We start from the raw sequence: 27,193 nt of genomic DNA, 5'->3' as shown, positions 1-27,193 counted from the left end.
CGGCTGAGCCGCGGGGGTGGTACTGCTGCATCCGGGTGTCTGGAGGCCGTGGACGTTTTGTTTTCTTGGCTGAAACCGGTGGAGTGAGGCAGCTGCGCGCGGCGCTACACCGGGCTCCGGAACCACTGCACGACGGGGCTGGACGTAAGTGTCGGGCGGGGAATGGGGGCAGGAGAGGAGCGGCTTCAAGGCTGGAGAGGCCTCGGAGCCGGGACCGTCTGACGGGTTGGTGCCTACAGCACAGGCTCGTTGCCGCCACCCTCCGGGAAGCCGCAGACCGGGGCTGAGCCCCTGCAGACCTCTCCTCTCCTGGGTCCTGCGGCGCCTGGAGAAGGCGACCGCGTCCAGACCCGCCAAGACGGAGACGGGACCGCGCCCTCCCCCAGGACATCCCAGGATTCTTGGAAATACCCCGGTCCCCCACTTTACAGCTGGACAGGCCGAAGCTCCGAGAAAGGAGCGTGGCCCGTCCGGCTCCCTCAGCGAGGGGCGGCCGGGCTGAAGGTGGCTCCCCCATCTTCCAGCCGCGTCCCTCGAGACCTAAAATTCCCAGAGTTTGGAGGGCGGGGTCTGGCTTGAGCGTGCCAGTCGTCGTGCAAGAAAAATGGATTCGGGGCGGGGCCATTGGGATGAACCGAAAGTAACACTGGATTGCAGTTCTTCCCGGGGAAGAATCGAATGAGTGAATTTCCTAAATTGAACTTGTCCCAAAGACATCTTAGCACTGGCTGTAATCATGTATTTTAATATTTAATTTTTGAAAGAAGTTAAAAATGGGAGACGTTGCTCTTTTTTAGGGTGTCATATTTTTGGACAACTATAATTGCTGGCTGCAGAGTAATTTAAGGGACTCAAGTTCGCTGTAGGAATTAGGGTGTTCTCAAGTTATACGTATTTCAGGTTTTTTCATACTCTGAAATAGAGATAACATGGCTGTGTCTCAAGTCAGGTCTGTACAGCTCGGCTTACAGGAGTGTTTTATGTAATTTGTAAAGACAGTTTGGGTCTGCTATATTTAAATAGTTGGATTTTTGTAATCTGAATTAATATTAATCACAATTTTGTGCATTTTTTTGGCTGGAAACACCCTTTAGGATCAGAGATAGGGATATTAAAATCAAGTGGATGTTCTTTACATAGAAATGACACCAAAAGGCAGGCTTGCAGAAAGAAAAACAGTGAAGTGAATGAAGTGAAGGGAAATGATGTGGGTAGAGGTAAGAACTGCAGTGCAATGTTTAATTTCTTAATTTAGGTGTGAAGAAACACACGTTCTGTGATAAAATATGTAAATTAGAGAATTATTTTTCATTTGAATCTGTACTTCCACATAGAGCCACAGTTTATCACTTGTCTCTCTACTAATGTTAGTACTCCTAGGCTGTAAATATCAAAGTCATCTAATAAGTTTGGAATCAAAATGATACAAAAGAGCTCTTGTGGATTAGTAATCATATACTTGATATTAAAAGTACCACCTAAACTAATTCAATACCTACTTAGAAATAATGGGATGTGACAGATTTTTAGGAGGAGGTCAACCAGTAGTTAAAATTTTTCAATATTTGGAGACCCACCTTTGTTAATGTTGCTTAAATATATCCAAATCATTGATTTCTATTTATTCATTATTATTTTTTGAGACAGAGGCTTGCTCTGTCGCCCAGGCTGGAGTGCAGTGTCACGATCTGGGCTCACTGCAACCTTCGCCTCCCAAGTTCAAGCGATTCTCCTGCCTCAGCCTCCCAAGTAGCTGGGATTACAGACATGCACCACCACACCCAGCTAATTTTTGTATTTTTAGTAGAGATGGGGTTTTGCCATGTTGGCCAGGCTGGTCTCAAACTCCTGACCTCAGGTGACCCACCTACCACTGCCTCCCAAATTGCTGGGATTACAGGCATGAGCCACCACACCCGGTCCCCAAACCATTTTTTACATTTAAAAAGATACTAAATGAATCCAGATGTTACTTTCCAGAGTTATAACGTGGAAATTCATCAAAAACTAAATCAAATATTCTGAAGAAGTGTGTGGAACCAAAATAAAGCATTTGTAATTTCACTTTAATTATTCCTGAGCTATTAATTATTTTTCAGGTTTGAAGCAAGTAAATTGAAGTACGTTATTTAATTATTTGTTTGTTTGTTTTTAAGTGACCTGAAAAAAATGTCTGGATTTCTAGAGGGCTTGAGATGCTCAGAATGCATTGACTGGGGGGAAAAGCGCAATACTATTGCTTCCATTGCTGCTGGTGTACTAGTAAGTGTCATTGATAATTTGGACCTCATTTTTTGGTGCGTTTTGTGTTTATGGGTTTTGAATTCTGCAGGATGTTTTAAAATATGTACTATTTATTTTATCTTTGACCACTTTGACCATGTTGATATTTTGTTGTTTATGGAGAGCCGTTAGTTCCACTTTAAGAGTTTGTGGTGGCCGGGCGCGGTGGCTCAAGCCTGTAATCCCAGCACTTTGGGAGGCCGAGACGGGTGGATCACGAGGTCAGGAGATCGAGACCATCCTGGCTAACACGGTGAAACCCCGTCTCCACTAAAAAATACAAAAAAAAAAACTAGCCGGGCGAGGTGGCGGGCGCCTGTAGTCCCAGCTACTCGGGAGGCTGAGGCGGGAGAATGGCGTAAACCTGGGAGGCGGAGCTTGCAGTGAGCCGAGATCCGGCCACGGCACTCCAGCCTGGGCGACAGAGCAAGACTCCGTCTCAAAAAAAAAAAAAAAAAAAAAAAAGAGTTTGTGATTTAAAATTTGATTAACAGAGTGGTTGGGTTATTCTGCATGGTAAAACTAGCATAATAAAACATTTGTTCATTATATGGATTCTATCTCCTTTTAATGAGTACATTAAGGTACAAGGAAGTGTTTAAGAAGCAATCAGGTCAAAACCAGTCAATAGATATGATTGCATTTCTCCATAATCCAGTTAACTTTCTTCTCAGTCTTATTAAGGAAAAAAAAGTGCTCGCTTTGGCAACAGATACACTAAAATTGGAATGATATAGAGAAGATTAGCATGAATTTTTTTTTAAAAAAAAGCAAAAACAAGGAAACTCATTAAAATACATTGTGTAAAAGTAATTTACAGAATAAAATTTTTATTTACACTTCAGATCCCTCAAGGGATCTGCTATTAGTTTTTTATGATCATAAGGTGTCATAGGCTCTAAAGAGTAAATTTTTTTTTTTTTGAGACAGAGTTTCATGCTTGTTTTAGTAGAGACGGGGTTTCTCTGTGTTGGTCAAGCTGGTCTTGAACTCCCGACCTCAGGTGATCCACCTGCCTCGGCCTCCCAAAGTGTTGGGATTACAGGCGTGAGCCACTGTGCCAAGCCATTTTTTCTTAAGCTTTAATATTTATTTATTTTCAAGACAGGGTCTCACTCTGTCTCCCAGGCTGGAGTGCAGTGGTGCAATCACTGCTTATTGCAGCCTCGACCTCCCGGGCTCAGGTGATCCTCCCACCTCAGCCTCTGGAGTAGCCTGGACCACGGGCAAGGGCCACCACACCGGGCTAATTTTTGTGTTTTTTTGTAGAGATGGGGGTCTCTCCATGTTGCCCAGGCTGGTCTCCTACTCCTGGGCTCAAGTGATTCACTGGCCTTGGCCTCCCAAGGTCCTGAGATTACAGGCCATTGCACCTGGCCAAAAAGCTTTGAGTTTTTAGTCTATGAAGAAAATATCTTGAATACATTGAGGGTAGAAAGAAAGGCATATGTACTCGTGTTAGCCACTAAAAATGTTATTAATCGAGTATGGATCTGTCTGTAACCTGATAAAAGTAATTTGATTAGCTTAAAATTGTTATTTTAAAATAATTGCCAGAAGATGTCAGTTCCCAGAGCTAACTGAGTCAGGGTTTGGTGTGGGGATAGGAAAGGGGGTTACTCTAAAAATCTTCTAAGCTACTTGTCAGAATTTGGTTAAGATAATTTTATTGTAAATTTCTGCTCAGATGATAAAAACTATTTGTGAAGTTTTGGGGTTATTTTGTTATATCTTTGCCCTTGAAAATATCTAGAGCCAAATTCAAATAAATTGTAATCTGGTGTTGACATTGAATTTAAAATCACACCTGAAACCACCTTTAGACTGCACTGGAATTCATCAAAAGCAGAACCTCAGAGCTATTATTTCACAGCAAGAAGATAGCTAAAATTCTGTGAACAATAGTTGTTCTCCATATTAATTTGAATGCTTTTTTCTTGATTTTGGGGAATATTTCTCTGGAAGCTTATGTATCAACAGGACGCTTCTGTCAGTTGGAATTTGAGTTACTTTTTTCCTTTCCCCCTCCACAAGATAACTGGTTTCTAGTTTACCAAATTAGATTACAAGACTTTATTACCATAAAATTAAATAATGATTGAAGTAGACTTAGAGAAAAGTTACGTTAATAAATATAAATTGCTGTCAGATTTAAGAGTACCTAATCAGCTATTAGGCCATGTGCAAATTACATGTGGGAAATAGCTAGAACATTTTTGAAATTAATTGAAAGGGATCTCTTCACTTAAATATCTTGCTGTCTTTTAGCCAGTGAGATACAGAATTGCTGTAATTTCTCATTGGTGTCACCTTTGTTTTAGTTTTTTACAGGCTGGTGGATTATCATAGATGCAGCTGTTATTTATCCCACCATGAAAGATTTCAACCACTCATACCATGCCTGTGGTGTTATAGCAACCATAGCCTTCCTAATGTAAGTGTCATCATAATTGGCATTACTTACATAGATTGCCACAAAATAAAAATGTTTCAAATATAGTTGCATAGGTTTAAAATTCTAAATATTATCAGATTAACATACTGGACATGATTTAAAAGTCATACAGTAGAGATGGACTTACACAGAAAATCAGCAGTCCTCTTTGTTCTTGTCCACCTCTCTACCCCTCCCAGCTTCTCTCAGCTATCCTTTTATTTTTATACCCCCAGGGTTTAGTAGCTTTACATTTAAGTCAGAAACTGTGTATTTTGTCTAAGGGATAATTCTTCCAACAATATTTATTAAGCTTTTATATTCCAGACTCTGCTCTAGGTACAGGACATACAGTAGTTAATAAAACAGGAAAAATCCATGACTTTTTGGCATTTAAAATAAGTGCAAAGGAGAAAAAAATAGAGCAAGGAGATATGGGATGTCAACAGGAGGGATAGAAATTTTTTTAAAAAAATTTTGGCCGGGCGCGGTGGCTCAAGCCTGTAATCCCAGCACTTTGGGAGGCCGAGACGGGCGGATCACGAGGTCAGGAGATCGAGACCATCCTGGCTAACACGGTGAAACCCCGTCTCTACTAAAAAATACAAAAAACTAGCCAGGCGAGGTGGTGGGCGCCTGTAGTCCCGGCTACTCGGGAGGCTGAGGCAGGAGAATGGCGTAAAAACCCGGGAGGCGGAGCTTGCAGTGAGCTGAGATCCGGCCACTGCACTCCACCCTGGGCGACATAGCGAGACTCCGTCTCAAAAAAAAAAAAAAATTTTTTTATAGAGAGGATGTCTCATCATATTGCTTAGATTGATCTCTTGGGCTCAAGTGATCCTCCCACCTCGACCTCCCAAAGTGCCAGGATTACAGGTGTGAGCCACCACACATGGCCAGAAATTTTCAGTAGAGTCAGAGAAGGTCTCACTAAGAAGGTGACTTTGAGTAAAGACTTAAAATGAAAGAACTGACTAGGGGATGGGGATATGTAAGAGAGATTCATTCCAGGCAGGTGGAACAGCAAGTACAAATGCTTTACGGCAAGGAGACCAGTATAACTGCGGCAGCAAGATCAAAAGAGATAAATTGATGAGGTCAGAGAAGTGATGGAGAAGGGCAGATGGCATAGGGCCTTGAAAAGCATTATAAGAACTTTATTTTCAGCCTGATGCAGTGACTCATGCCTGTAATTCCAGCACTTTGGGAGGCCGAGGTGGATGGATCACTTGAGCTCAGGAATTTGAGACCAGTGTGGGCAACATGGTGAAACCTCATCTCTGCCAAAATACAAAAATTGGTAGGGCATGCCTGTGGTCCCAGCTGCTCCGGAGGCTGAGGCGGGAGGATTGCCAGAGCCTGGGAATTCGAGGCTACAGTGAGTCATGATTGTGCCACTGCACTTCAGCCTGGGTAACAGAGCGAGGCCCCGTCACAAAAATAAGAACTTTACTTTTTTTTTTCCTTTTTTTTTTAAGACAGAGTATCGCTCTTGTTGCTCAAGCTGGAATGCAATGGTGCAGTCTCGGCTCACTGCAACCTCTGCCTCCTGGATTCCAGCGATTCTCTTGCCTCAGCCTCCTGAGTAGCTGGGATTACAGGCGTGTGCCACAACACCTGGCTTATTTTTTGTATTTTTAGTAGAAACTGGGTTTCACCACGTTAGCCAGGCTGGTCTCGTACTCTTCACCTCAGGTGATCAGCCTGCCTCGGCCTCCCAAAGTGCTGGGATTACAGGCTTGAGCCACCGTGCCCAGCCAAGAACTTTACTTTCATTGTAAGTGTAATGGAAGCCATTAGAAGGTTTTTGAGCAGAGGAATGAAATGACCTTAGATTTTAATAGGAGCATTCCTGTTGAAAAAATTTTTTAAACTGGTAAACAAAATTCATTGCAGTGCCAAATAGTGTAAGTTTCAATACCATGACCCTGTGCTTCTCAAATTTATCAATATATTTTGAAAATATTCTTGTATTCTTATCAGTTTCTCAAATTCATAACATAGTTTAGTTTGTTTCATACTTGGGCTATGACTTTCTTATTTAGTATTGTTTTTTCCTATAGTTTTTTTTTTCTTCTTCTTCTTCTTTAATTAAGATGAGGTCTCACCATGTTGGCCAGGCTGGTCTTGAAATCCTGGGCTCAAGCAATCCACCTGCCTTGGCCTCCCACAGTGCTAGGATTACAGGTGTGAGCCACTGCGCCCGACCTTTCCTAGAGTTTCTGATTGTTTTTTTTTTTTTTTTCCAGGTGGTTGTTGGTAGAAAGAATGTATGTTTTCTTTAGGATTCATTTCATCTTGAATGCTGCAGTTCTAATTTGGACAGTTACTATATGGACTATAGTAGCCTTGTTCAGTTTTTTGTTTTTCCTAGAGTTTCTAGCTGCCTTTTCTTTGTTTTCTTGCATTTTCTACTATTACTACATCTTTATTTTTTTTCCCAAATTCTCAATTATATTCTTCAATGTATTGTAACCTCTTTTGTTCTAGAAATCGACATCCCAGAAGCCCATATCAGGCTGTTTCGTTATGAATTGATTACTGTGGAAGCCTGCTACAGCACTGTCACCATGGGGCTTCCCTCCCCTGGTAATCAGGGTTAAATCCACTTTTTTTCCAGTTAGCACATCTTTTTCTTTTTTCTTTTTGGATACAAGAAGTATTTATTTTGGCCGGGCATGGTGGCTCACGCCTGTAATCCCAACACTTTGGGAGGCTGAGGCGGATAGATCACCTGAGGTCAGGAGTTTGAGACCAGCCTGGCCCACATGGTGAAGTCCCTTCTGTACTAAAAATAATTTTAAAAAGGCCAGGTGCAATGGCTCATGCCTGTAATCCCAGCACTTTGGGAGACCGAGGCAGGCAGATCACAAGGTCAGGGGAACGAGACCATCCTGGCTAACACAGTGAAACCCTGTCTCTACTAAAAATGCAAAAAATTAGCCAGGCGTGGTGGCACGTGCCTGTGGTCCCAGCTACTCGGGAGGCTGAGGCAGGAGAATCGCCTGGCCTGAACCCGGAAGGTGGAGGTTGCAGTGAGCAGAGATCATGCCACTAGACTCTTGTTTCAAAAAAAATAAAAAATAAAAATAAATTAGCCAGGCGTGGTGTCGCATAGTCCCAGCTACTTGGGAGACTGAGACACAAGAATCACTTGAACCTGGGCAGCAGAGGTTGCCATAGGCCAAGACCACACCACTGCACTCCAGCCTGGGCGACAGAGGGAGACTCCGTCTCAATAAATTTAAAAGAAAAAAGTATTTATTTTAGTTTATGTATTTATTTTTTTGAGACGGAGTTTTGTTCTGTCGCCCAGGCTGGAGTGCAGTGGTATGATCTCTGTTCACTGCAACCTCCGCCTCCCAGGCTCAGTTGATTCTCCTGCCTCAGCCTCCCCAAGTAGCTGAGATTACAGGCATGCCCACCATGCCTGACTGGTTTTTGTATTTTTTGTAGAGACAGGTTTCACCATGTTGGCCAGGCTGGTCTTGAACTCCTGACCTCAAGTGATCCACCCGTCTTGGCCTCCCAAAATGCTGGGATAACAGGTGTGAGTCAGCACACCTGGCTGATACATTTTCTTAGAATTCTCATCTATCTTTTTATTCTGTATTCCAATCTGTTAAACATTTTTGCATTTCAGTTCTCATGTTTCAATTTCTAAGGGCCTTTTTTTGTTTCCTTGATTATAAGTGCGTCCTTTAGGGATCAACTCTCTCTGTGGGCCTTTCTTTTTTTTTTTTTTTTTTTTTTTCCATGTTAGACGAGTAAGGTACTGATGTAAGAACAAGGTTTGAGGGAGGCACATCTCATACATGCACATGAACACCCAATCATCGTGCCTAGGAACTACAGAAGAATCAGGTTTTCCTTTTTAAATTAAAAAAAAAAAAATGTTTTAGAAGTAGGGCCTCACTTTGTCACCCGGGCTGGAGTGCAGTGGCATGATCATAACTCACTGCCGTCTCAAAATCCTGGGCTTAAGCAGTCCTCCGGCCTCAGCCTCCCCAGTAGCTAGGACTGCTTGCACACACCACCACACTCAGCTATTTTTTTTAAAAGAGTTTTCTTTTTTTGTAAAGACAGGATCTCACTATGTTGCCCAGGCTGTTCTTGAACTCCTGGTCTCAAGTGATTCTCCTGCCTTGGCCTCCTGAAGTGCTGGATGACAGGTGTGAGTCACTGTGCCTCTCTGCCTTAATAATTTAAAAAATGTAATATAAAATGCGTTCTGGCTAGGCATGGTGGCTCACACCTGTAATCCCAGTGCTTTGGGAGGCCAAGATGGGCAGATCACCTGAGGTCAGGAGTTCAAGACCAGCCTAACCAACATGGAGAGACCCTGTCTCTACAAAAATCAGCCGACATGGTGGTGCACGCCTGTGGTCCCAGCTACTCGGGAGGCTGAGGTGGGGAATCGCTTGAATCTGAGAGGCAGAGATTACAGTGAACCAAGATCGTGGCACTGGACTCCAGCCCAGGAGACAGAGTGAGACTGTCTCAAAAAAAAAAAAAAAAAAAAAAGGCATTTATTGAGATACATAAAGTGCACAAGTCATATATACATCTCAACAAATTTTTAATTACGTATACACCCATGTAAACAGCACCTAGATCACGATTTAAAATATCACCCCAGAACGTTCTCAATCAGCACTTCCACCACACCTGTATAGCCCCTGTCCTGACCTCTACCATTGTCCATGAGCTTTCTGTAGATTTTTTTTTTTTTTTTTTTTTTTTTTTTTTTTGAGATGGACTCTTACTCTGTTTCCCAGGCTGGAGGGTAGTGGCGTGATCTTGGCTTACTGCAACCTCTGCCTCCCAAGTTCAAGCAATTTTCCTGCCTCAGCCTCCCGAGTAACTGGGATTACAGACGCCCACCACTGTGCCCAGCTAATTTTCGTATTTTTGGTAGAGACAGGGTTTTGCCATGTTGGCCAGGCTGGTCTGGAACTCGTGACCTCTCAGGTGATCCATTTGCCTTGGCCTCCCAAAGTGCTGGGATTACAAGCGTGAGCCACCATGCCCAGCCTTCTGTAGACTTTTAATTTAGGTTGTAGAGTCATCTCTTCCAGGCTTCCAGGTAATCCAAGTTGAAAATTATACACATTTTTAAATTATGCTACAGTTACTTAAGTGTAAACACAGTAACTTGTATTTTCAGAATAAAGCAAGTGGCTAAGGGCAGCCAGTTTGACTGTGCGTGGCGTGGGGTCATTGCCAGAGTAGTTATTCATTCGCAGAAGTAAAGGTCTGACTTCAGAAGCCACTGATAGCAAAGGGCTGTGGTCTTTCTCTTTGAAGCTCACCCATTATGCAGCTATTTCTAGTTCTTTCCATTTTGTTACAATTTATTTTACTGTAATAATGATGCTGTTAGAATTTTTTTTTTTTTTTTTGAGACGGAGTCTCGCTCTACCGCCCAGGCTGGAGTGCAGTGGCCGGATCTCAGCTCCCTGCAAGCTCCGCCTCCCGGGTTCACGCCATTCTCCTGCCTCAGCCTCCCGAGTAGCTGGGACTACAGGCGCCCGCCACCGCGCCCGGCTAGTTTTTTGTATTTTTTAGTAGAGACGGGGTTTCACCGTGTTAGCCAGGATGGTCTCGATCTCCTGACCTCGTGATCCGCCCGTCTCGGCCTCCCAAAGTGCTGGGATTACAGGCTTGAGCCACCGCGCCCGGCCTTTTTTTTTTTTTTTTTAAGATGGAGTCTGACTCTGTCTCCCAGGCTGGAGTGCAGTGGCTCGGCTCCCTGCAAGCTCCGCCTTCCGGGCTCACACTATTCTCCTGCCTCAGCCTCCCGAGTAGCTGGGACTACAGGCGCCCGCCACCACACCCAGCTAATTTTTTTTGTATTTTTAGTAGAGAGGGAGTTTCACCATGTTAGCCAGGATGGTCTCGATCTCCTGAGCTCATGATCCGCTGAGAGTGCCCAGATCAGCTACACCCCAACACCAGGAGCACACTTACAGCCCCCAGTTACAGAGCATCATGTTGACAAATACTAGATGCTTCAGGAAAAAGATTATTTAACTAGTAACTTTTCTGTAAATCTGAGAACATACATAAAAATAGTCATAGCAGAGAACAGAGATTGTTCATTCCAAAGTGTCCCTAATAGTGAAGACAAGATTGTGGTGGCTCACAGAGGGCTGTGAAGTTTATTCAGATGGCTCAGCAAGGAAATCAAGAGCCGGGAACCAGTAACCCAAGAACATTTATTTGTGTTTTACTTTTAAATATGAAGCCTGTTTTTAAATATATTTATTTCATATACAAAATAATTTAGTACTGTATAGAGATCACTGAAAATAATTGAGTATTTTGATCATTCTGAAACTTAGCTTTGTATGAATAAATTAAGACATTACTGTGAAAAAAACTAGGATTCCTATATTCAACACTTTTTTTTTTTTTTTCCGTAGAGACAAGGTCTGACTATGTTGCCCAGGCTGGTCTCAAAGTCCCGGGCTCAAGCAGTCCTCCTACCTCAGCCTTCCAAAGTGCTGGGATTACTGGTGCAAGCTACCAGGCCTGACCTAAACACATTTATTGAGCACCTACTATGTGCGAAACCCCTAGCCTTGTGCTAGGCATTGAGAATGAAAATGAGAAACAAGACAGACAATGGCTCCTGTCCTCATGAAGCTTATATTCTAGTGTTAGACACACACAACTAAATGGGTATATGTATCATAGGTATAGTGTTTTGTAACTTTAACTTGATGTATTGTGAACGTTTTCCCATGACATTTGGAATGTTTCAAAGGATACTTCTAAAGAAAGCAAGCCTATCTCACTTTAGAGTGGTACGCTATGAAAAGTTGGTAAAACACTTCTTACGTTTAGAGCCTGTATCAAGGATTAAAAAAACAAGATTTTACACTTGAGTCTCTATTCAATAATATTTTCAGAGCAAAAAGTTATTGTGTTGTTTGAAATATAGTTATTTCTCCAAACATTTGATGTTAGTACAAAATTAGCACAAAAAATGTATTCCAAAGCCAATTTTAAGAAATATTTGGATTATCTAGGGCCCATTTTCTCCCTCTGCCATTGCCATACATGAGTACATGTCATGTCTGATATATACAAATGGAAAATCAGAAGCAAGCGAAATTATCTTTTTACCTGTTCATATCTTACCAAAAGAAAATTTTGAGAATTTCGTTCCTTTTTTTTTTTTTTTAAAAGAGACAGAGTTTTGCTCTTGTCGCCCAGGCTGAATCGCAATGGCACGATCTCGGCTCACTGCAGTCTGTTTCCCAGGTTCAAGTAGTTCTCCTGCCTCAGCCTCCCAAGTAGCTGGGATCACAGGCATGCGCCACCACGCCCAGCTGATTCTGTATTTTTAGTAGAAATGGGGTCTTTCCATGGTGGTTAGGCTGATCTCGAACTCCTGACCTCAGGTGATCTGCCTGTCTCAGCCTCCCAAAGTGCTGGGATTACAGGCATGAACCACCACGCCTGGCCTCATTCCCAAATTTTAACAATCCAGACTCACCTGAAAGACTTGTTAGAACTCAGATTTCTGGGCCTCATGCCCAGAGTGTCTGCTTTGCTAGGTTTGGGTTAGGGCCAGAGAATTTTCTTGTCAAATAGGTTGCCAAGTAATGCTGATTCTGCTAGTCTAGGGCCCATGACCACTGCTCTGGAGAGTATCTGGTTGAAGAGACCAGTCATATGAACTCTTTACTCAAGAACTGAAGGCCTATGAGCCAGGTGTGGTGGCACTTTGGGAGGTCAAGGCAAGGAGGATATGTTGAGGTCAGGAGTTTGAGACTAGCCTGAGCAACATAGCGAAGCCTCATCTCTACAAAAAATTTTTAAAAATTAGCTGGGTGTGGTGGCGCACACCTGTAATCCCAGCTACTCAGGAGGGTGAAGTGGGAGGATCTCTTGAGCCCAGGAGTTCAAGGCTACAGTAAGCCATGGTTGTGCCACTGTATTCTAGCTTGAGCAACAGAGTGAGACCCTGTATCTTAAAAAAAAGACTTTGAAGCCTAACCTTAAATTTGAGAAACTGTTGATTATTGTTTCTGGTAATTGGTGTCATGGACCCTGATTTCTTGGTTTTATTTTATTCATACAGGATTAATGCAGTATCAAATGGACAAGTCCGAGGTGATAGTTACAGTGAAGGTTGTCTGGGTCAAACAGGTAAATAGGTGCAAACAGCATCTTATTATACATGCTTAAATCCTTAAGATGAGAATTTCACATGGAAGTACCACTTTTCTATGTGTTTTAATATATCTATGAGTAACAGCTTATTTTGAATCTATTGTTTTATGTTTTGGGCTTGAAATTGGGAATTAATATATAACATTCTATTTGCTGTGCTTTATTGAGCCGTAGGCAGTGTTTTTATTAACATGTATTTGTGTTAATTAAAGAGGCCCTATCAGAATTCATTTTAGGCAGTCATGACTCCATTTATTATTTATAGCAAATTTTCATAAACATGTTAATGTGATTGGAAAGTTGGCTGTCCTCCTCTGTTATGTGATTGGAAAGTTGGCTGTCCTCCTCTGTTAACATAATTTTAATGCATCTTCCTAAGTTCTGGTCATGTAAATTTGAATTTATTTTGCTGCCTCACTTCCCTGAAAGTGAAATATGGTAGCTTTGAGATTTGTGTATCACTGAATATGAATTTTTTACTGTATATCTGTGTTACTGTTTGAAAGTACTATTGGAGGACTTTATTTATTTATTTATTTATTTATTTATTTATTTATTGAGACAGAGTCTCGCTCTGTTGCCCAGCCTGGAGTGTAGTGGCGGGATCTCGGCTCACTGCAAGCTCCGCCTCCCAGGTTCAGGCCATTCTCCTGCCTGAGCCTCCCAAGTAGCTGGGACTACAGGCGCCCGACACAACACCCAGCTAATTTTTTATATTTTTAGCAGAGATGGGATTTCACCGTGTTAGTCAGGATGGTCTCAGTCTCCTGACCTCGTGATCTGCCTGTCTCGGCCTCCCAAAGTGCTGGGATTATAGGTGTGAGCCATGGTGCCTGGCAGAGGAGGACTTTAAAAATGTGGAAGCATGCTCCATATAAAAGCATATGGAGAATGAGCCTCTAAATATGGTGAAACAGATTTTATGAGATGTTTTACAGGAAGGTTGAGTATAGGTTTTCTTGGTGTAGGCAGTTGGGGAAGTAAGTATATGCACTTACACAGACTAATAAATAATTTTTAAAAATCTATTAGGCCAACCAAGAAGAAAAAGGCCAACAGCCACACTGATGAAGATGTTTAGTGCATTTTCCACTGTTCTTACATTAGACTTTAATGGCAGCTGCACTTTTTTTTTTCTGTTTGGGTTTTATTTTTGAAAGTTAATTTTACTGCCCTACGCGAAACAATTCTGGTAAAATATTATTTCTTTCAAGGTGCTCGCATTTGGCTATTCATTGGTTTCATGTTGGCCTTTGGATCTCTGATTGCATCTATGTGGATTCTTTTTGGAGGTTATGTTGCTAAAGGTAAGAGAAAGCATAGGATACAACTTACTTCAGTGGAATACTGGAATTTTGCATTAAAGTTAGTTATTTTTTTTCCTATAGATGGGCCAACTGCTAGCAATACATTTATATCTGGGGACCCCCCCCCCACCGACAGTGTTTGGTTTTGTTTGTCTTGTATATTTTTAGTGTTCCTTTCTTCAGTCTTTTTTCTTCTTATCCAGAGCCTAGAAGGGATGAGACAGCTCTAAACACTGCTTCTCTTTGGCTTCCAAAAATCTCAAAAGCAGAACATATATGTTATCTATCTAGTTAGCAGATGTTTCTTTTGAAGAGACAAGAGTCTTATTGTCACCCAGGCTGGAGTACAGTGGCATGATCATGGCCCACTGCGGCCTCAACCTCCTGGATTCAAGCCATCCTCCCATCTCAGCTTCCCAGGTAGCTAGGGCCACAGGCACATACAACCACACCCAGCTAATGTTTTCATTTTTTGTAGAGATGGGATCTTGCTATGTTGCTAAGGCTGGCCTTGAACTCGTGGCCTCAAGCTTGGCCTAACAAGTTCTGACTTTCAGAATATCTGTGCAAAGCTGTAACATCACAGAATTGAGATTTATTCAGTTAAGCCTCCCTGGTAATATGATGTCATCTCCTTTTAGACAAAAAAGTAAACTAACATTTAATATACTTCTGCTATATAAGGCCAGTTTAAGGCAAGCTCAGGAAAAGGTGTACTGTTAGACCCTGGGAGAAATTTCACCTTGAGGGACCATAGGAAAATAGAAAACCCATTTAATGGTTCAGGTGAAATTGCTGTGGCTGTCGTAGTAAAAATACAGTATTAATGATTTATAAAAACTGGACTAGGTTATATATATTTAGCTCTTTTTTTTTTTTTTTTTTTTTTTGAGACAGAGTCTCACTCTATCACCCAGGCTGGAGTGCAGTGGTGCGATCTTGGCACTGCAAGCTCCACCTCCCAGGTTCGTGCCATTCTCCTGCCTCAGCCTCCCGGGTCGCTGGGACTACAGGTGCCCGCCACCATTCTTGGCTAATTTTTTTTTGTATTTTTAGTAGAGATGGGGTTTCACTGTGTTAGCCAGGATGGTCTCAATCTCCTGACCATGATCTGCCTGCCTCAGCCTCCCAAAGTGCTGGGATTACAGGCGTGAGCCACCGCGCCCGGCCTATTTAGCTCATATTTTAACACTTACTTGAATACAGTGTAACTTTTCGATTAAAATAATGTTTCCTAAATTTTTATTAAAATTATTTAATCTGATAGACAGGAGTAATAGATATTTCCAAATATTTGTATTATTATTTATTGATTGATTGATTGATTGAGATAGGGTCTTGCTCTGTCACCCAGACTGGAATGCAGTGGCACAATCTCAGCTCACTGCAACCTCCACCTCCCAGGCTCAAGCAGTCCCCCCACCTCAGCCTCCTGAGTAGCTGAGACGATGGGCGCATACCACCAAGCCCTGCTAGTTTTTTGTATTTTTTGTAGAGATGGGGCTTCACCATGTTGTCCAGGCTGGTCTCAAACTCCCGGGCTCAAGTGATCTGCCTGTCTCAGCTTCCCAAAGTTCTGGGATTACAGGTGTGAACCCCTAGGCCTAGCCCTGTGTAATTTATTATTCATGTTCCCAAAATTGTAGAAAATAAAAGAGGGTGGGTGCAGTGCAATCCCAGCTCTTCAGGAGGCCAAGGAGGGACTATTGCGTGAGGCCAGGATTTTGAGACCAGCTTGGACAGCATAGGGAGACCTCATCTCTACAAATAATAAATATTTAGCCGAGTATGGAGGCATGCACCTGTGGTCCCAGCTACTCAGGAGACTGAAGTGAGAGGATCACCTGAGCCTGGGAGGCGGAGATTGCAGTGAGCCATGATCGTGCCACTGTACTCCAGCCTGGGCGACAAAGTGAGACCTTGTCTCAAAAAAAGAGAAAAGAAAGGCTGGGCGCGGTGGTTCACGCCTGTAATCCCAGCACTTTGGGAGGCTGAGGCAGGTGGATCACGAGGTCAGGAGATTGAGACCATCCTGGCTAACACGGTGAAACCCTGTCTCTACTAAAAATACAAAAAATTAGCCGGGCATGGTGGTGGGCACCTGTAGTCCCAGCTACTCAGGAGGCTGAGGCAGGAGAATGGCGTGAACCCTGGAGGCGGAGCTTGCAGTGAGCCAAGATCACGCCACTGCACTCCAGCCTGGGCGACAGAGCAAGACTCCATCTCAAAAAAAAAAAAAAGAGAAAAGAAAAGAAAGAAAAGAAAAATAAGTAATAGTAATTTCAGCACTCTTAAATATTTTGGTTTATTTCTTTTGTTCTGTTTTCTTATGTTTTTAGTTATTATAATTTTTATCCCCCAGTTGCATTTAACATGATATTATAAGTTGTTCTTTTGCTGCTATAAAATCTGTTTTATATGTATCTATAAATAAATTTGTTGCCCAGGCTAGAGTGCAGTGATGCAATCTCAGCTCACTGCAACCTCCACCTCCCAGGTTCAAGCGATTCTCCTGCTTCAGCCTCCCAAGTAGCTGGGATTACAGGCGCCCGCCACCACGCCCAGCTAATTTTTGTATTTTTAGTAGAGACAGGGTTTTGCCATGTTGGCCAGGCTGGTCTTGAACTCCTGACCTCAGGTGATCCACCTGCTTTGGCCTCCCAAAGTGCTGGGATTACAGGAGTAAGCCACCACGCCTAGCCATATATAGATTTTAAAATGTGGTTGGGTGCAGTAGCTCACGCCTGTAATCCCAGCACTTTGGGAGGCTGAGGCAAGCAGATCACTTGAGACCAGGAGTTTGAGACCAGTCTGGCCAACATGACAAAACCTTGTCTCTACTAAAAATACAAAAATTACCTGGGCGTGGTGGCACACACTTGTAATCCCAGCTACTCGGAAGGCTGAGGCACGAGACTCTCTTGAACCCGGGAGGTAGAGGTTGTAGTGAGCTGCGATCATGCCACTGCACTGCAGCCTGGGCAACAGAGGGTGACCCTCTCAAAAAACAAAACAAAGAAAAAAAAAGGGAAAAAAATTACCTTTTTAATCATAGGAATTGCATAATACTTGTTCATTATAGAAAACTAAGAATGTAAAAGAACTCAAAAGAAGAAAATGAAATTACTGATAACTTTCCCAGATACAACTATTAATACAGAGCCCCTTTTAACCGGAATGTCTTTATCTCATAATTTTAGGCTATTTTCTTGAAAACTTCTGGAGCAAGGTTATGTTTTGAGAATTATTAGCAGATCTATAACTTTATAAAGTTGGCTTTATAACGTTTTTAGAAGCCATTGTAGTGGTAATGGTTATTTAACGTGAAATGGTGGTGAAGACCTATGCAAACCATCTGTTATGTTAATCAGATTAACCAAAGCTGTTCTGAAATGAGAAAAATTTGACAGTTCACCTATTTATTGTGCCTCTGTCAGTGAGCAGTCATTGACAATTCCGGTAGAAATTTATGAGAATTTCAACTTCATTTCTAGATACAGTCAGAAAAAAATGTTGCTCCAGCAGTCCTTCCGATCTTAGTTAATGGCTGGCTACTCTGTCTTTCCATGTGTTTAGGCCAAAAGCCGTAGATGGTGAAGGCCTGTCAAAGATGACACTTGTCTTCCTCCCATGCCCCACATCCAGTCTATCTGCAGACCCTGTTGACTGTGCTATAAAATATATCCTGAGTCTAACCACCATTTACCAACCTCCATTGCTACCACCCTGGTTCAATCCATCATAATTTCTCACCTGATTTCCTGGAAGAGCCTCCTAACTGGCTTCTGTTTCCTCTCTTGCCTCCTTTAATCTACCCTCAGCACAGCAGCCAGAGGGATCCTTTTAAAATATGTCAGCTCAGATCACTTTTCTGCTCTCAACCCAGTGGCTTCTCATCTCACTCAGAGTAAAAATCAGAGTCCTCACTGTGACAGCCAGGTCTCCACCACCCAGCTGCCCTCTTTCTTTACCCTTTTCTGGCTCTTCCCTCTTGTGCCTATGTGGCTATTCCTGTAATACACTGGCATGCTCCCTCAGGGCATGTGCATGGCTTCTGCCCTCACTTCCTATGTGTCCTTGCTCCAGTGTCACCTTCTCATGAGGTCTTCCTGGCCACCTGTGTCTGATGTCACACTACACTTCTGTACCTTTCCTGCATTATTTTATCTTCTTTTTATTCAGTATGTTCTCTGGTTCCATGAGGGCAAAAAAAATTGTACCTGTTTTGTTTATTGCAGTATCCTCAGCATTAAATAAGGCCAGCATACTGTATGCCCCCAGTAAATATTTGTTAATGAACGAAGGGAGCTATCATTTACTAAAGCCATGCTAGACTCTGTCACACATTATGTCATTTTAATACTCAAGCCAACCCTGATTCCAAGAAAAATCAATTCTTCTAGGCAGGAAAACTGGTATTTGCCAATATATCTGAATCTAAATGTTTTGAGATCATAACCTTCTGAACACTGCAATTATTTTTTACAGAAAAAGACATAGTATACCCTGGAATTGCTGTATTTTTCCAGAATGCCTTCATCTTTTTTGGGTAAGTTTGTTTTGCATTATCTTACCTTTTTTTAAAAAAAAAAAAATAGCTTCTTTATATCATTTGCTATATTTAGTTGCTTAATTACTCATCCAATACCCCTCCCCCATGATATTTTCATAAAACATGAAGAGTAAGGTTGAGATGGATATTTTAAATAGATGAGTTGGTTTGCTGCCAACCTTAGGAGCATATATTAATTTTTAAGATTGCTACCACGCCCCCTTTTAATGAGTGAGTAACTATGATTCATGAAGATTTAGTTACATAACACTGGTGATGTTCATTTTAAACTTAGATCTCTAACAGTTGCTTTAAATGAAAGCCTGCCTAAAACCATTTATCCTTAAATTTTGGTTTCTGATATATTTTATAGTTCTGTCCTTGATATTGTAGAATTTGTGAGATTTGAGGTGTGGAGGAAAAGCCCATTTTTTATCCTTCCCTTTCAATTACAAATGAAAAGATGATGAAAACCTCTAAAAACTTCAAGGCTTTTATCAATAATCTTCTCTGATGTTCATCTTTCCTAGAAATTTAGGGCCTGCCCTTTACCCATACTGTTCCTCCAACCACTACCACCCCCTCCAGCCCCCATAACCTACCCCCGTCACTGGCCGAAAAACCCTACAAACAAAATAGCTCAACAGCTCTTAATCCTCTGCATCAGGAGCTTTGTTGGTTTTTGGTTTTTGTTTGTTTGTTTGTTTGTTTTCGAGACGGAGTCTCAGTCTCTCACCAGGCTGGAGTGCAGTGGCACGATCTCAGCTCACTGCAACCTCTGCCTCCTGGGTTCAAGCAATTCTCCTGCCTCAGCCTCCCAAGCAGCTAGGACTACAGGCACACACCACCACGCCTGGCTATTTTTTTTGTATTTTCAGTAGAGACAGCGTTTCACCATGTTGGCCAAGATGGTCTTGATCTCCTGATCTTGTGATCTGCCCACCTCGGTCTCCCAAAGTTCTGGGATTACAGGTGTGAGCCACTGCGCCCGGCCTGCATCAGGAGTTCTTTTTTTTTTAAATTAAAAAAAAAAAGATGGGAGTCTCACTCTGTTGCCCAGGCTGGAGTGCAGTGGTGTGATCTCGGCTCCCTGCAACCTCTGCCTGCCGGGTTCAAGTGATTCTCCGGCCTCAGCTCCCGAGTAACTGGGATTACAGGCACCCGCCACCTTGCCCAGCTAATTTTTTGTATTTTTAGTAGAGACGGGGTTTCACCGGGTTAGCCAGGATGGTCTTGATCTCCTGACCTCATGATCCACCCGCCTCGGCCTCCCAAAGTGCTGGGATTACGGGCATGAGCCACCATGCCCGGCCAGGAGTTCTTAACCTTTATTCTGTCAGTAGCCTTCTGAAGGTGAGAACTCACCAGATATTTTCATATGCAGGAAATTGGTGTTTTGCATATTTCTGGAAAGAGTCTGTGGCTTTCATCAGATTTTCAAAGAAGTGGCTAATCCAAAAAAAGGCTAGGAATCTGATATATATTACAGGACTTTTCCTTCCCCTTCCCTTCCCACCCACCTCCGAAAAAGAAACGAAAATCCCATGTCTTCTGAAGCCCTCTTGAAATACTAATAGTTGCTCTTCAGAATGAGCCACCAGTTGGTATTCACACCTATTCTATTCCATCACCATTTTTGCTATTTTGTAAAATCAGTTTGGAAATAAGAAAAATGTAAACTTAGATGTGACAAAATGCACAGCCTCTTTGGGTTATACCTTGTATCCTATAAGCAAATCGAACTCCAGGTAATGGACACAGTTAGCAGAGTGGTTGTAGCAGATTGCCTGTTGTTATAGTCCATTTGCATTGCTATTTAGGGGTACCTGAGGCTGGGTAATTTAGAAAGAAAACAGGTTTATTTTAGCTCATGGTTCTGCAGGCTGAACAGGAAGCATTAGCATCTGCTTCTGGTGAGAGCCTCAGGGAGCTTCCAGTCATGGCAGAAGGCAAAGTGGGAGCCAGCATATCACATGAAGCAAGAGAGGGAGGAAGAGGAGGTACCAGCCTCCTGTAAACAACCTCTCATGTGAACTAACAGAATTTACTCATCACCAAGGGGATGGCACTAACTTGTCATTCATGAAAGATTTGCCCCCTTGGCCAGGCACAGTGGCTCATGCCTGTAATCCCAGCACTTTGGGAGGCCAAGGCAGGTGGATCACGAGGTCAGGAGTTCAAGACCAGCCTGGCGAACATAGTGAAACCCCGTCTCTACTAAAAATACAAAAAATTAGCTGGGCATGGTGGTGCGTGCCTGTAGTCCCAGCTACTTGGGAGGCTGAGGCAGGAGAATCTCTTGAACTTGGGAGGTGGAGGTTGCAGTGAGCCAAGATCGAGCCACTGCACTCCAGCCTGGGTGACAGAGTGAGACTTCATCTCAAAAAAAAAAAAAAAAAAAAGATTTGCCACCATAACTAACACCTCCCACTTGGCTTTAGCACCAACATTGGGGATCACATTTCAACATGAGTTTTGGAGGGGACACCTGCCATTCTGATTCGTAACAGAATGGTACTCAGCAGCAGCATAGAATTACTATTTCAGAAGTCAGAGTGGACAGATGTCAGTACCAGAGGTGACCATCTTACAGTGTAGGAGGGACTGGTCCCTGGCTCTTGCCCAAGAAACTCTTCAGATTGGAGTTCATATCTTGTGACGAGTATTCTGAAGTTACAGCGTCTCTTTTAAGCTATTTGGACAGTAGAGGCCTCTAATAACCAACTTCAGTTTTTCTTTGTTACAGCAGTAGATCCGATATTAACTAGAAGAGCAGAGATCTGGGATTACAGGCACATGCCACCATGCCTGACTAATTTTTGTATTTTTTGTAGAGACGGGGTTTTGCTATGTTGCCCAGGCTGGTCTCAAACTCCTGGGCTCAAGCGATCCACCCACCTTGGCTTCCCAAAGTGCTGGGATTACAGGCGTGAGCCGCCATGTCTGGCTCATAGCTCCCATTTCATTTGGTGCCTGGGACTGTGCGCCAGCTGCCCCGTAGAGCATGCAGGCAGGCATCTGCACTCTGGCTCATCTAAGGCACCTGTGGGTAATTTGCCGCCCTCGGCAGTTGGCTTCCCAAAGCCTGGCTGTGTCCATTCCCTGCCTCCTCATCTCCTAAACATGGCCAGATTCCTCCTTGTTCTGTTAACACCTCAGGTATCATTTTATGCATATAGTTGCCCTCTTGCCTCTTAAATTGAAGCCTTGAGGACAACTGTAGACATTCCCTCACCTAAACCCTAGACCAGGGGTGTCCAATTTTTTGACTTCCCTGGGCCATATTGGAAGAATTGTCTTGAGGCACTCATAGAATACACCAACAATAGCTGATGAGCTTTAAAAAAAAAATCACAAAATAAATCTCATAATGTTTTAAGAACGTTTACGAATTTGTGTTGGGCCACATTCAAAGCCGTCCTGGGCCACATATGGCCTGTGCTTTGCGGGTTGGACAAGCTTGCCCTGGACTTAAGCTCTGTGAGGGCAAATTCCTGTCATACCAGTCTCCTGGGCTTTTCTGGAAGCCCCATGCTTTTTTATGCCTCTTTCGCCTTTGATGTACTGTTTCCTGTCCCCAAAACACCTGCCTTCATCATCCCGCTAGGTCTTGTTCCTACCAATCTCCCATTCAAACTCCTGTTTTTCCACAAAAGCCCATCTCAAATATTACCACCTCTGTAAATCCTTTTCTAACTTATTCAGGGCAACTGAATTCTGTGTTTCTGTGCCCCCTTAATACTTGGTATGTAAGTCTCCTTCCCCAACCACCCCCATGCTTACCACATCGCGTTAGCAAGAATGAGAGCAATTTGGCCGGGCGCGGTGGCTCAAGCCTGTAATCCCAGCACTCTGGGAGGCCGAGACGGGCGGATCACGAGGTCAGGAGATCGAGACCATCCTGGCTAACACGGTGAAACCCCGTCTCTACTAAAAAATACAAAAAACTAGCCGGGCGAGGTGGCGGCGCCTGTACTCCCAGCTGCTAGGGAGGCTGAGGCAGGAGAATGGCGTAACCTGGGAGGCGGAGCTTGCGTGAGCTGAGATCCAGCCACTGCACTCCAGCCTGGGTGACAGAGCCAGACTCCGTCTCAAAAAAAGAAAAAAAAAAAGAATGAGAGCAATTTGAGGGCAGTGGCTTTGTATCTTATTTTATAGCCCTGGCACCAAAACAGTTTGTTGAATGAATTTGATAAAATCAGACCTGTAGGGCCAGGCGCGGTGGCTCATGCCTGTAATCCCAGCACTTTGGGAGGCCGAGACGGGTGGATCACAAAGTCAGGAGATCAAGACCATCCTGGCTAACACAGTGAAACCCCATCTCTACTAAAAATACAAAAAAAATTAGCTGGGCATGGTGGCGGGTGCCTGTAGTCCCAGTTACTTGGGAGGCAGAGGCAGGAGAATGGTGTGAACCTGGGGGACGGAGCTTGCAGTGAGCCGAGATCGCACCATTGTACTCTAGCCTGGTGACAGAGCGAGACTCCGTCTCAAAAAAAAAAAATCAGACATATAATGGTTACATAGTAAACACTGGTTAACTTTTTAAAAGTCACATGTGTCTTCAGTACTCGAAAGTTAAGGTTGTTGGGAATATGGTGGTTAATAGCACAGTTGAACATAATGGAAGAATTCACTACCTTAGAATCAGTTTTGATACGTTTCGTACCAAACTTTCTTCTACAACTCATCAATTCTTTGTTGCTTGTTTCACACCATTCTCGAAATCTCACATATTCTTTTCTCAAATTCAGGGAGTCATGTGGTATTTCTTGTTTTATTCACAGAGGGCTGGTTTTTAAGTTTGGCCGCACTGAAGACTTATGGCAGTGAAAACATCCGATTTCCCACAGCACAACATCCCTGCTTGGGTTTGTTTGTTTTTTTACTGCTCACTCCCAATCTTTTGTAATGCCGTTTTCTAAACTTATTTCTGAGTATAGTCTCAGCTTAAAGTTGTGTAATACTAAAATCACGAGAACACCCTATTTAAACAACCACCAAAAATCTATTGTGGTATTCACTTGATTAACTTATGAAACGTTAAAGCAAACTTTCACATGAATAATTTTTGTCAAATTTGATCATGGCATAATTTGTAAAAATAAAAAGAAATTACAAAAGAAATGATGGATTTGTCAGTATAAGTATTTGTCATATCTGAGGCCCAAAACCACAATGAAAGTGCTCTGAAGATTTAATGTGTTTATTCAGATGTGGTCTCTTCTGTGTCAAATGTTAAATGAAATATAAACATTTTTTAGTTTTTAAAATATTTCATGGTCAAAATTCTTCCTCACTATAATTGGTATTTACTTTTACCAAAAATTCTGTGAACATGTAGTGTTTGAGTGGCTTTTGAGGGTCTCCCAAGGTGTGAGTGGACGTGTTGGAAGAGAGAAGCACCATGGTCCAGGCACCAGGCTCTCCACGTCCCTTCCGTGGGAAGCTCTTCCGCTGTGCCTCCCATTCCAAGGGCAGGAGGATATGACTCAGCCATGACACGTGGTTCTGGTGGGACGCACAGTCACTCCACACCCACCGTTGAAGGAGAGAGGAGAAAAGGAGAGAGATTTGACACTCCGGTCTTACACAGGGGACAATTTCTTTGTAGTTGTTCTGATAATAAACCGGGTTCCATGTTTCATTTCATCTGTATACTGAACCACTAGCCTAATAGACCGGCACGGTCAACTAGAATGACAAACATTAGCTACTGGGAACTCTGGTTGTCTCATCCTCTTCGGAACTCTTGTCCCCACAGGCTCCCCACCTCTGCAAGATGGGATACGCTCTTCAGAACCACAGTTTGAAATGTCTTTCATAACGTGCTACAATTAGCCTTCAGAATATTTGCTGGGTGATTTAAATGTGTGGGTCTCTTTTTCCATGCTAGCGTCGTCATCTGACAGTCTCTATGCTGTGAATATTGCCTGGCCGTTAAGACTCTTCTCAAAGAAATAACTTGCTGTCATCCCACACGAACTCCTGATGTTTTTTCTACAAAAGTCCATAAAATGTGAAAATTGGAGAAGATCTTAGAGGTTGAAGTCTACCTTCTCTTTCACACAGGAGGGAACCTGGACCATGGAAATTTAAGTAACTTCCTCACGGTCACAGAACTAGTTTTTTAATCCTCAGGCAGTGCATCCCCCCACCCTACAACTGAGCACAACCTTTTTCCCCACAGTGCAATTCAGAATATGCTCAGGGAATGCCAGCCACCTTATAAAACTGCTGGGATAAAAGCATGATTCCCACAAGGACTAAGGATCAGTGATTTGTAATTTTCCTGTTTTGTACTATCTGCTTTGCTCATGTAGACAAGAGTTAACTGGGTAGCATACTTTATTAAGCATGAGAAAGAATCTTAAGAATTGTCAATAAAATTAACCCAAAACTTTAATAATGTGTCTGTAACCAAGAAAATATTGATAGCATCATCCTAATGAAACTAAACATTTATTTTAAACTTATTAAATTGACTCTTAAACTAAGTTTTTAGTCTTTTATTTTTTAATATCAAATCTGTCTCTGACCTTGTTTTATTGTACATAAGGAGACTTTGCGGTCATGAGCGTTTCTCACGTACAAATGCAGGCAACAGTGAAAGGAAGTTGTCTTGTTTTTGAACAGGCCTTGTTTTTCTTGGATGCTTTTTCTTAAAATCCAACAGCCAAATGAGGAAACTGTAAAAGCAAAACAAACATTTTTATCGCAGATGAACCCACATACTGATTTTAACTTGATTTCTTGAAACTTAGCCTAAATGTCTCATCACAAAGACCTTAGAAATTCTTTAATAAAATCTGAATTGGAAGAGATCTTAGATAGGTCGGTTTTATTTCATACAGTGTTTTACATGGATTGTTGATAAATGGCCATCTGGCTTTTGTTTGAATGCCTCCAAAGACAGGGGACTCACTATTGCCATATGAAGTGGCTCATTCCATTTGGCAGGGAGTTGAGATTGTTAGAAATTTAAACTGCACCTCCCCTGGGCCTAGTTAAATTCTTTAGAGAAGCGTAGAGAAAAAACATTTTTCTTCTGCTTGCCAGTTTTTGTTTGTTTTGTTTGTTTGTTTGAGATGGAGTTCCACTCTTGTCTCTCAGGCTGGAGTGCAGCGGTACAATCTTAGCTCACTGCAACCTCCGCTTCCCGGGTTCAAGCAATTCTCCTGCCTCAGCCACCCGAGTAGCTGGGATTACAGGCACCCGCCACCATGCCCAGCTAATTTTTGTATTTATTTTTTAGTAGAGACAGGGTTTCACCATGTTGGTCAGGCTGGTATCAAACTCCCAAACTGAGGTGATCCACCCGTCTCGGCCTCCCAAACTACTGGAATCACAGGCCTGAGCCACCATGCTCGACCTACATGCCAGTCTTTCAAGTGTTTGAAGAGCCTTCTTAGGTCTCCTTTGGCCTTCTCTTCTGCAAGCTCTGCATGCAGTGAATGCTGAAGTGTTGCCACACCACAGCCCAGCGTACAACATCGCTGCCTGTGGCGTAAACTTGGACCACAGAACTCTGAAACCGGAAATCAGGGTAGCTAACACTTGTTTGCTAACATTTCACATACATTATCTCCTTTAAACCCTAACAACCCAGTGAGAGAGTCACTGTTATCTCCATGTCAGAGATGACGAGACTGAAGCTACAAGATCACAGAGCTGGCAGTGGTAGAACCCAGATCTGTCTGACGCCAGAGCACAAACTCGTAGAACATGGGATTTGATCTCATTTTATAGAGGAAGAAACTGAGCCCCAGAGAAGTGACCTGTCCAAGGGCACCAGCCTGCCAGTGGGTGAACTAGGACTGGAATTCAGATCTGCCTCCCAGAACACTGGCCCTCAGCGAGGCTAGGGGAGTCTGTTGGCAGGCTGCTGATGTGTTTTCCTACTTTACTTTTTCTTCTTTTTTTTTTTAACATATATATATTTTTTGAGACAGAGTCTCCCTCTGTTGCCCAGGCTGGGGTGCAGTCACACGATCTCAGCTCACTGCAACTTCCCCCCAGGGGTTCAAGTAATTCTGCCTCAGCTTCCCAAGTAGCTGGGATTACAGGTGTGCACCACCACACCCAGCTAATGTTTTTGTATGATTTTGCTTTGCTTTGTTTTGTTTTGAAATGGCATCTCCCTCTGTCCCCCAGGCTGGAGTGCAGTGGCACGATCTTGGTTCTGCAACCTCTGCCTCCCCATTTCAAGTCATTTTCCTGCCTCAGCCTCCTGAATATCTGGGACTACTGGTGTGCGCCACCACACCTGGCTAATTTTTGCATTTTTAGTAGAGACAGGGTTTCACCATGTTGGCCAAGCTGTTCTTGAACTCCTGACCTCAAGTGATCTGCTCACCTCAGCCTCCCAAAGTGTTGGGATTACAGGTGTGAGCCTCTGTGCCCGGCCTGTTTTCCTACCTTACTTTAAAAGCT

At 43.0% G+C, this 27,193-nt stretch overlaps 2 protein-coding genes and 1 non-coding gene across 16 annotated transcripts in view; 1 reads left to right on the top strand and 2 right to left on the bottom strand.

Annotated features, from left to right (window-relative positions):
• Nucleotides 1–21: 21 nt before the first annotated feature.
• Nucleotides 22–25,257, top strand: TMEM50A (transmembrane protein 50A). 3 transcript variants are annotated; one of them, XM_077964381.1, is made up of 8 exons: nt 22–144; nt 2,157–2,262; nt 4,605–4,717; nt 12,810–12,877; nt 14,116–14,208; nt 18,697–18,757; nt 23,548–23,631; nt 24,657–25,257. In XM_077964381.1, exons 2-7 carry the CDS (start codon nt 2,170–2,172, stop codon nt 23,591–23,593), a joined length of 474 nt encoding a protein of 157 aa, XP_077820507.1. In that variant the 5' UTR covers nt 22–144; nt 2,157–2,169; the 3' UTR covers nt 23,594–23,631; nt 24,657–25,257.
• Nucleotides 8,475–8,578, bottom strand: LOC114675363 (small nucleolar RNA U13). The gene has a single exon (XR_003726412.1). It is a non-coding gene; the product is annotated as a small nucleolar RNA U13 (small nucleolar RNA).
• The window catches only part of RHCE (Rh blood group, CcEe antigens), a 67,665-nt gene continuing 64,422 nt past the window's right edge, over nt 23,951–27,193 (bottom strand). For 10 of the 12 annotated variants that reach the window (XM_015131109.3, XM_077996671.1, XM_077996301.1 and 7 more), the window contains one exon: nt 25,255–25,449. In XM_015131109.3, the coding sequence (XP_014986595.3) occupies nt 25,423–25,449 (27 nt within the window). In that variant the 3' untranslated portion in view covers nt 25,255–25,422. 12 annotated transcript variants of the gene reach the window in all.

The sequence above is a fragment of the Macaca mulatta genome, chromosome 1, assembly GCF_049350105.2.
Source record: "Macaca mulatta isolate MMU2019108-1 chromosome 1, T2T-MMU8v2.0, whole genome shotgun sequence".
NCBI lineage: Eukaryota > Metazoa > Chordata > Mammalia > Primates > Cercopithecidae > Macaca > Macaca mulatta.
Note: the sequence above shows the minus strand (reverse complement) of the source record. Positions and strands in the feature narration are given on the sequence as shown.

Coding starts and splice junctions, on each gene's coding strand:
- TMEM50A (XM_077964381.1), top strand. CDS start 2,170: ATGTCTGGATTTCTAGAGGGCTTGAGATGCTCAGAATGCATTGACTGG. Junction 2,263..4,604: donor CCATTGCTGCTGGTGTACTA/GTAAGTGTCATT, acceptor CCTTTGTTTTAG/TTTTTTACAGGCTGGTGGAT. Junction 12,878..14,115: donor AGGTTGTCTGGGTCAAACAG/GTAAATAGGTGC, acceptor ATTTCTTTCAAG/GTGCTCGCATTTGGCTATTC.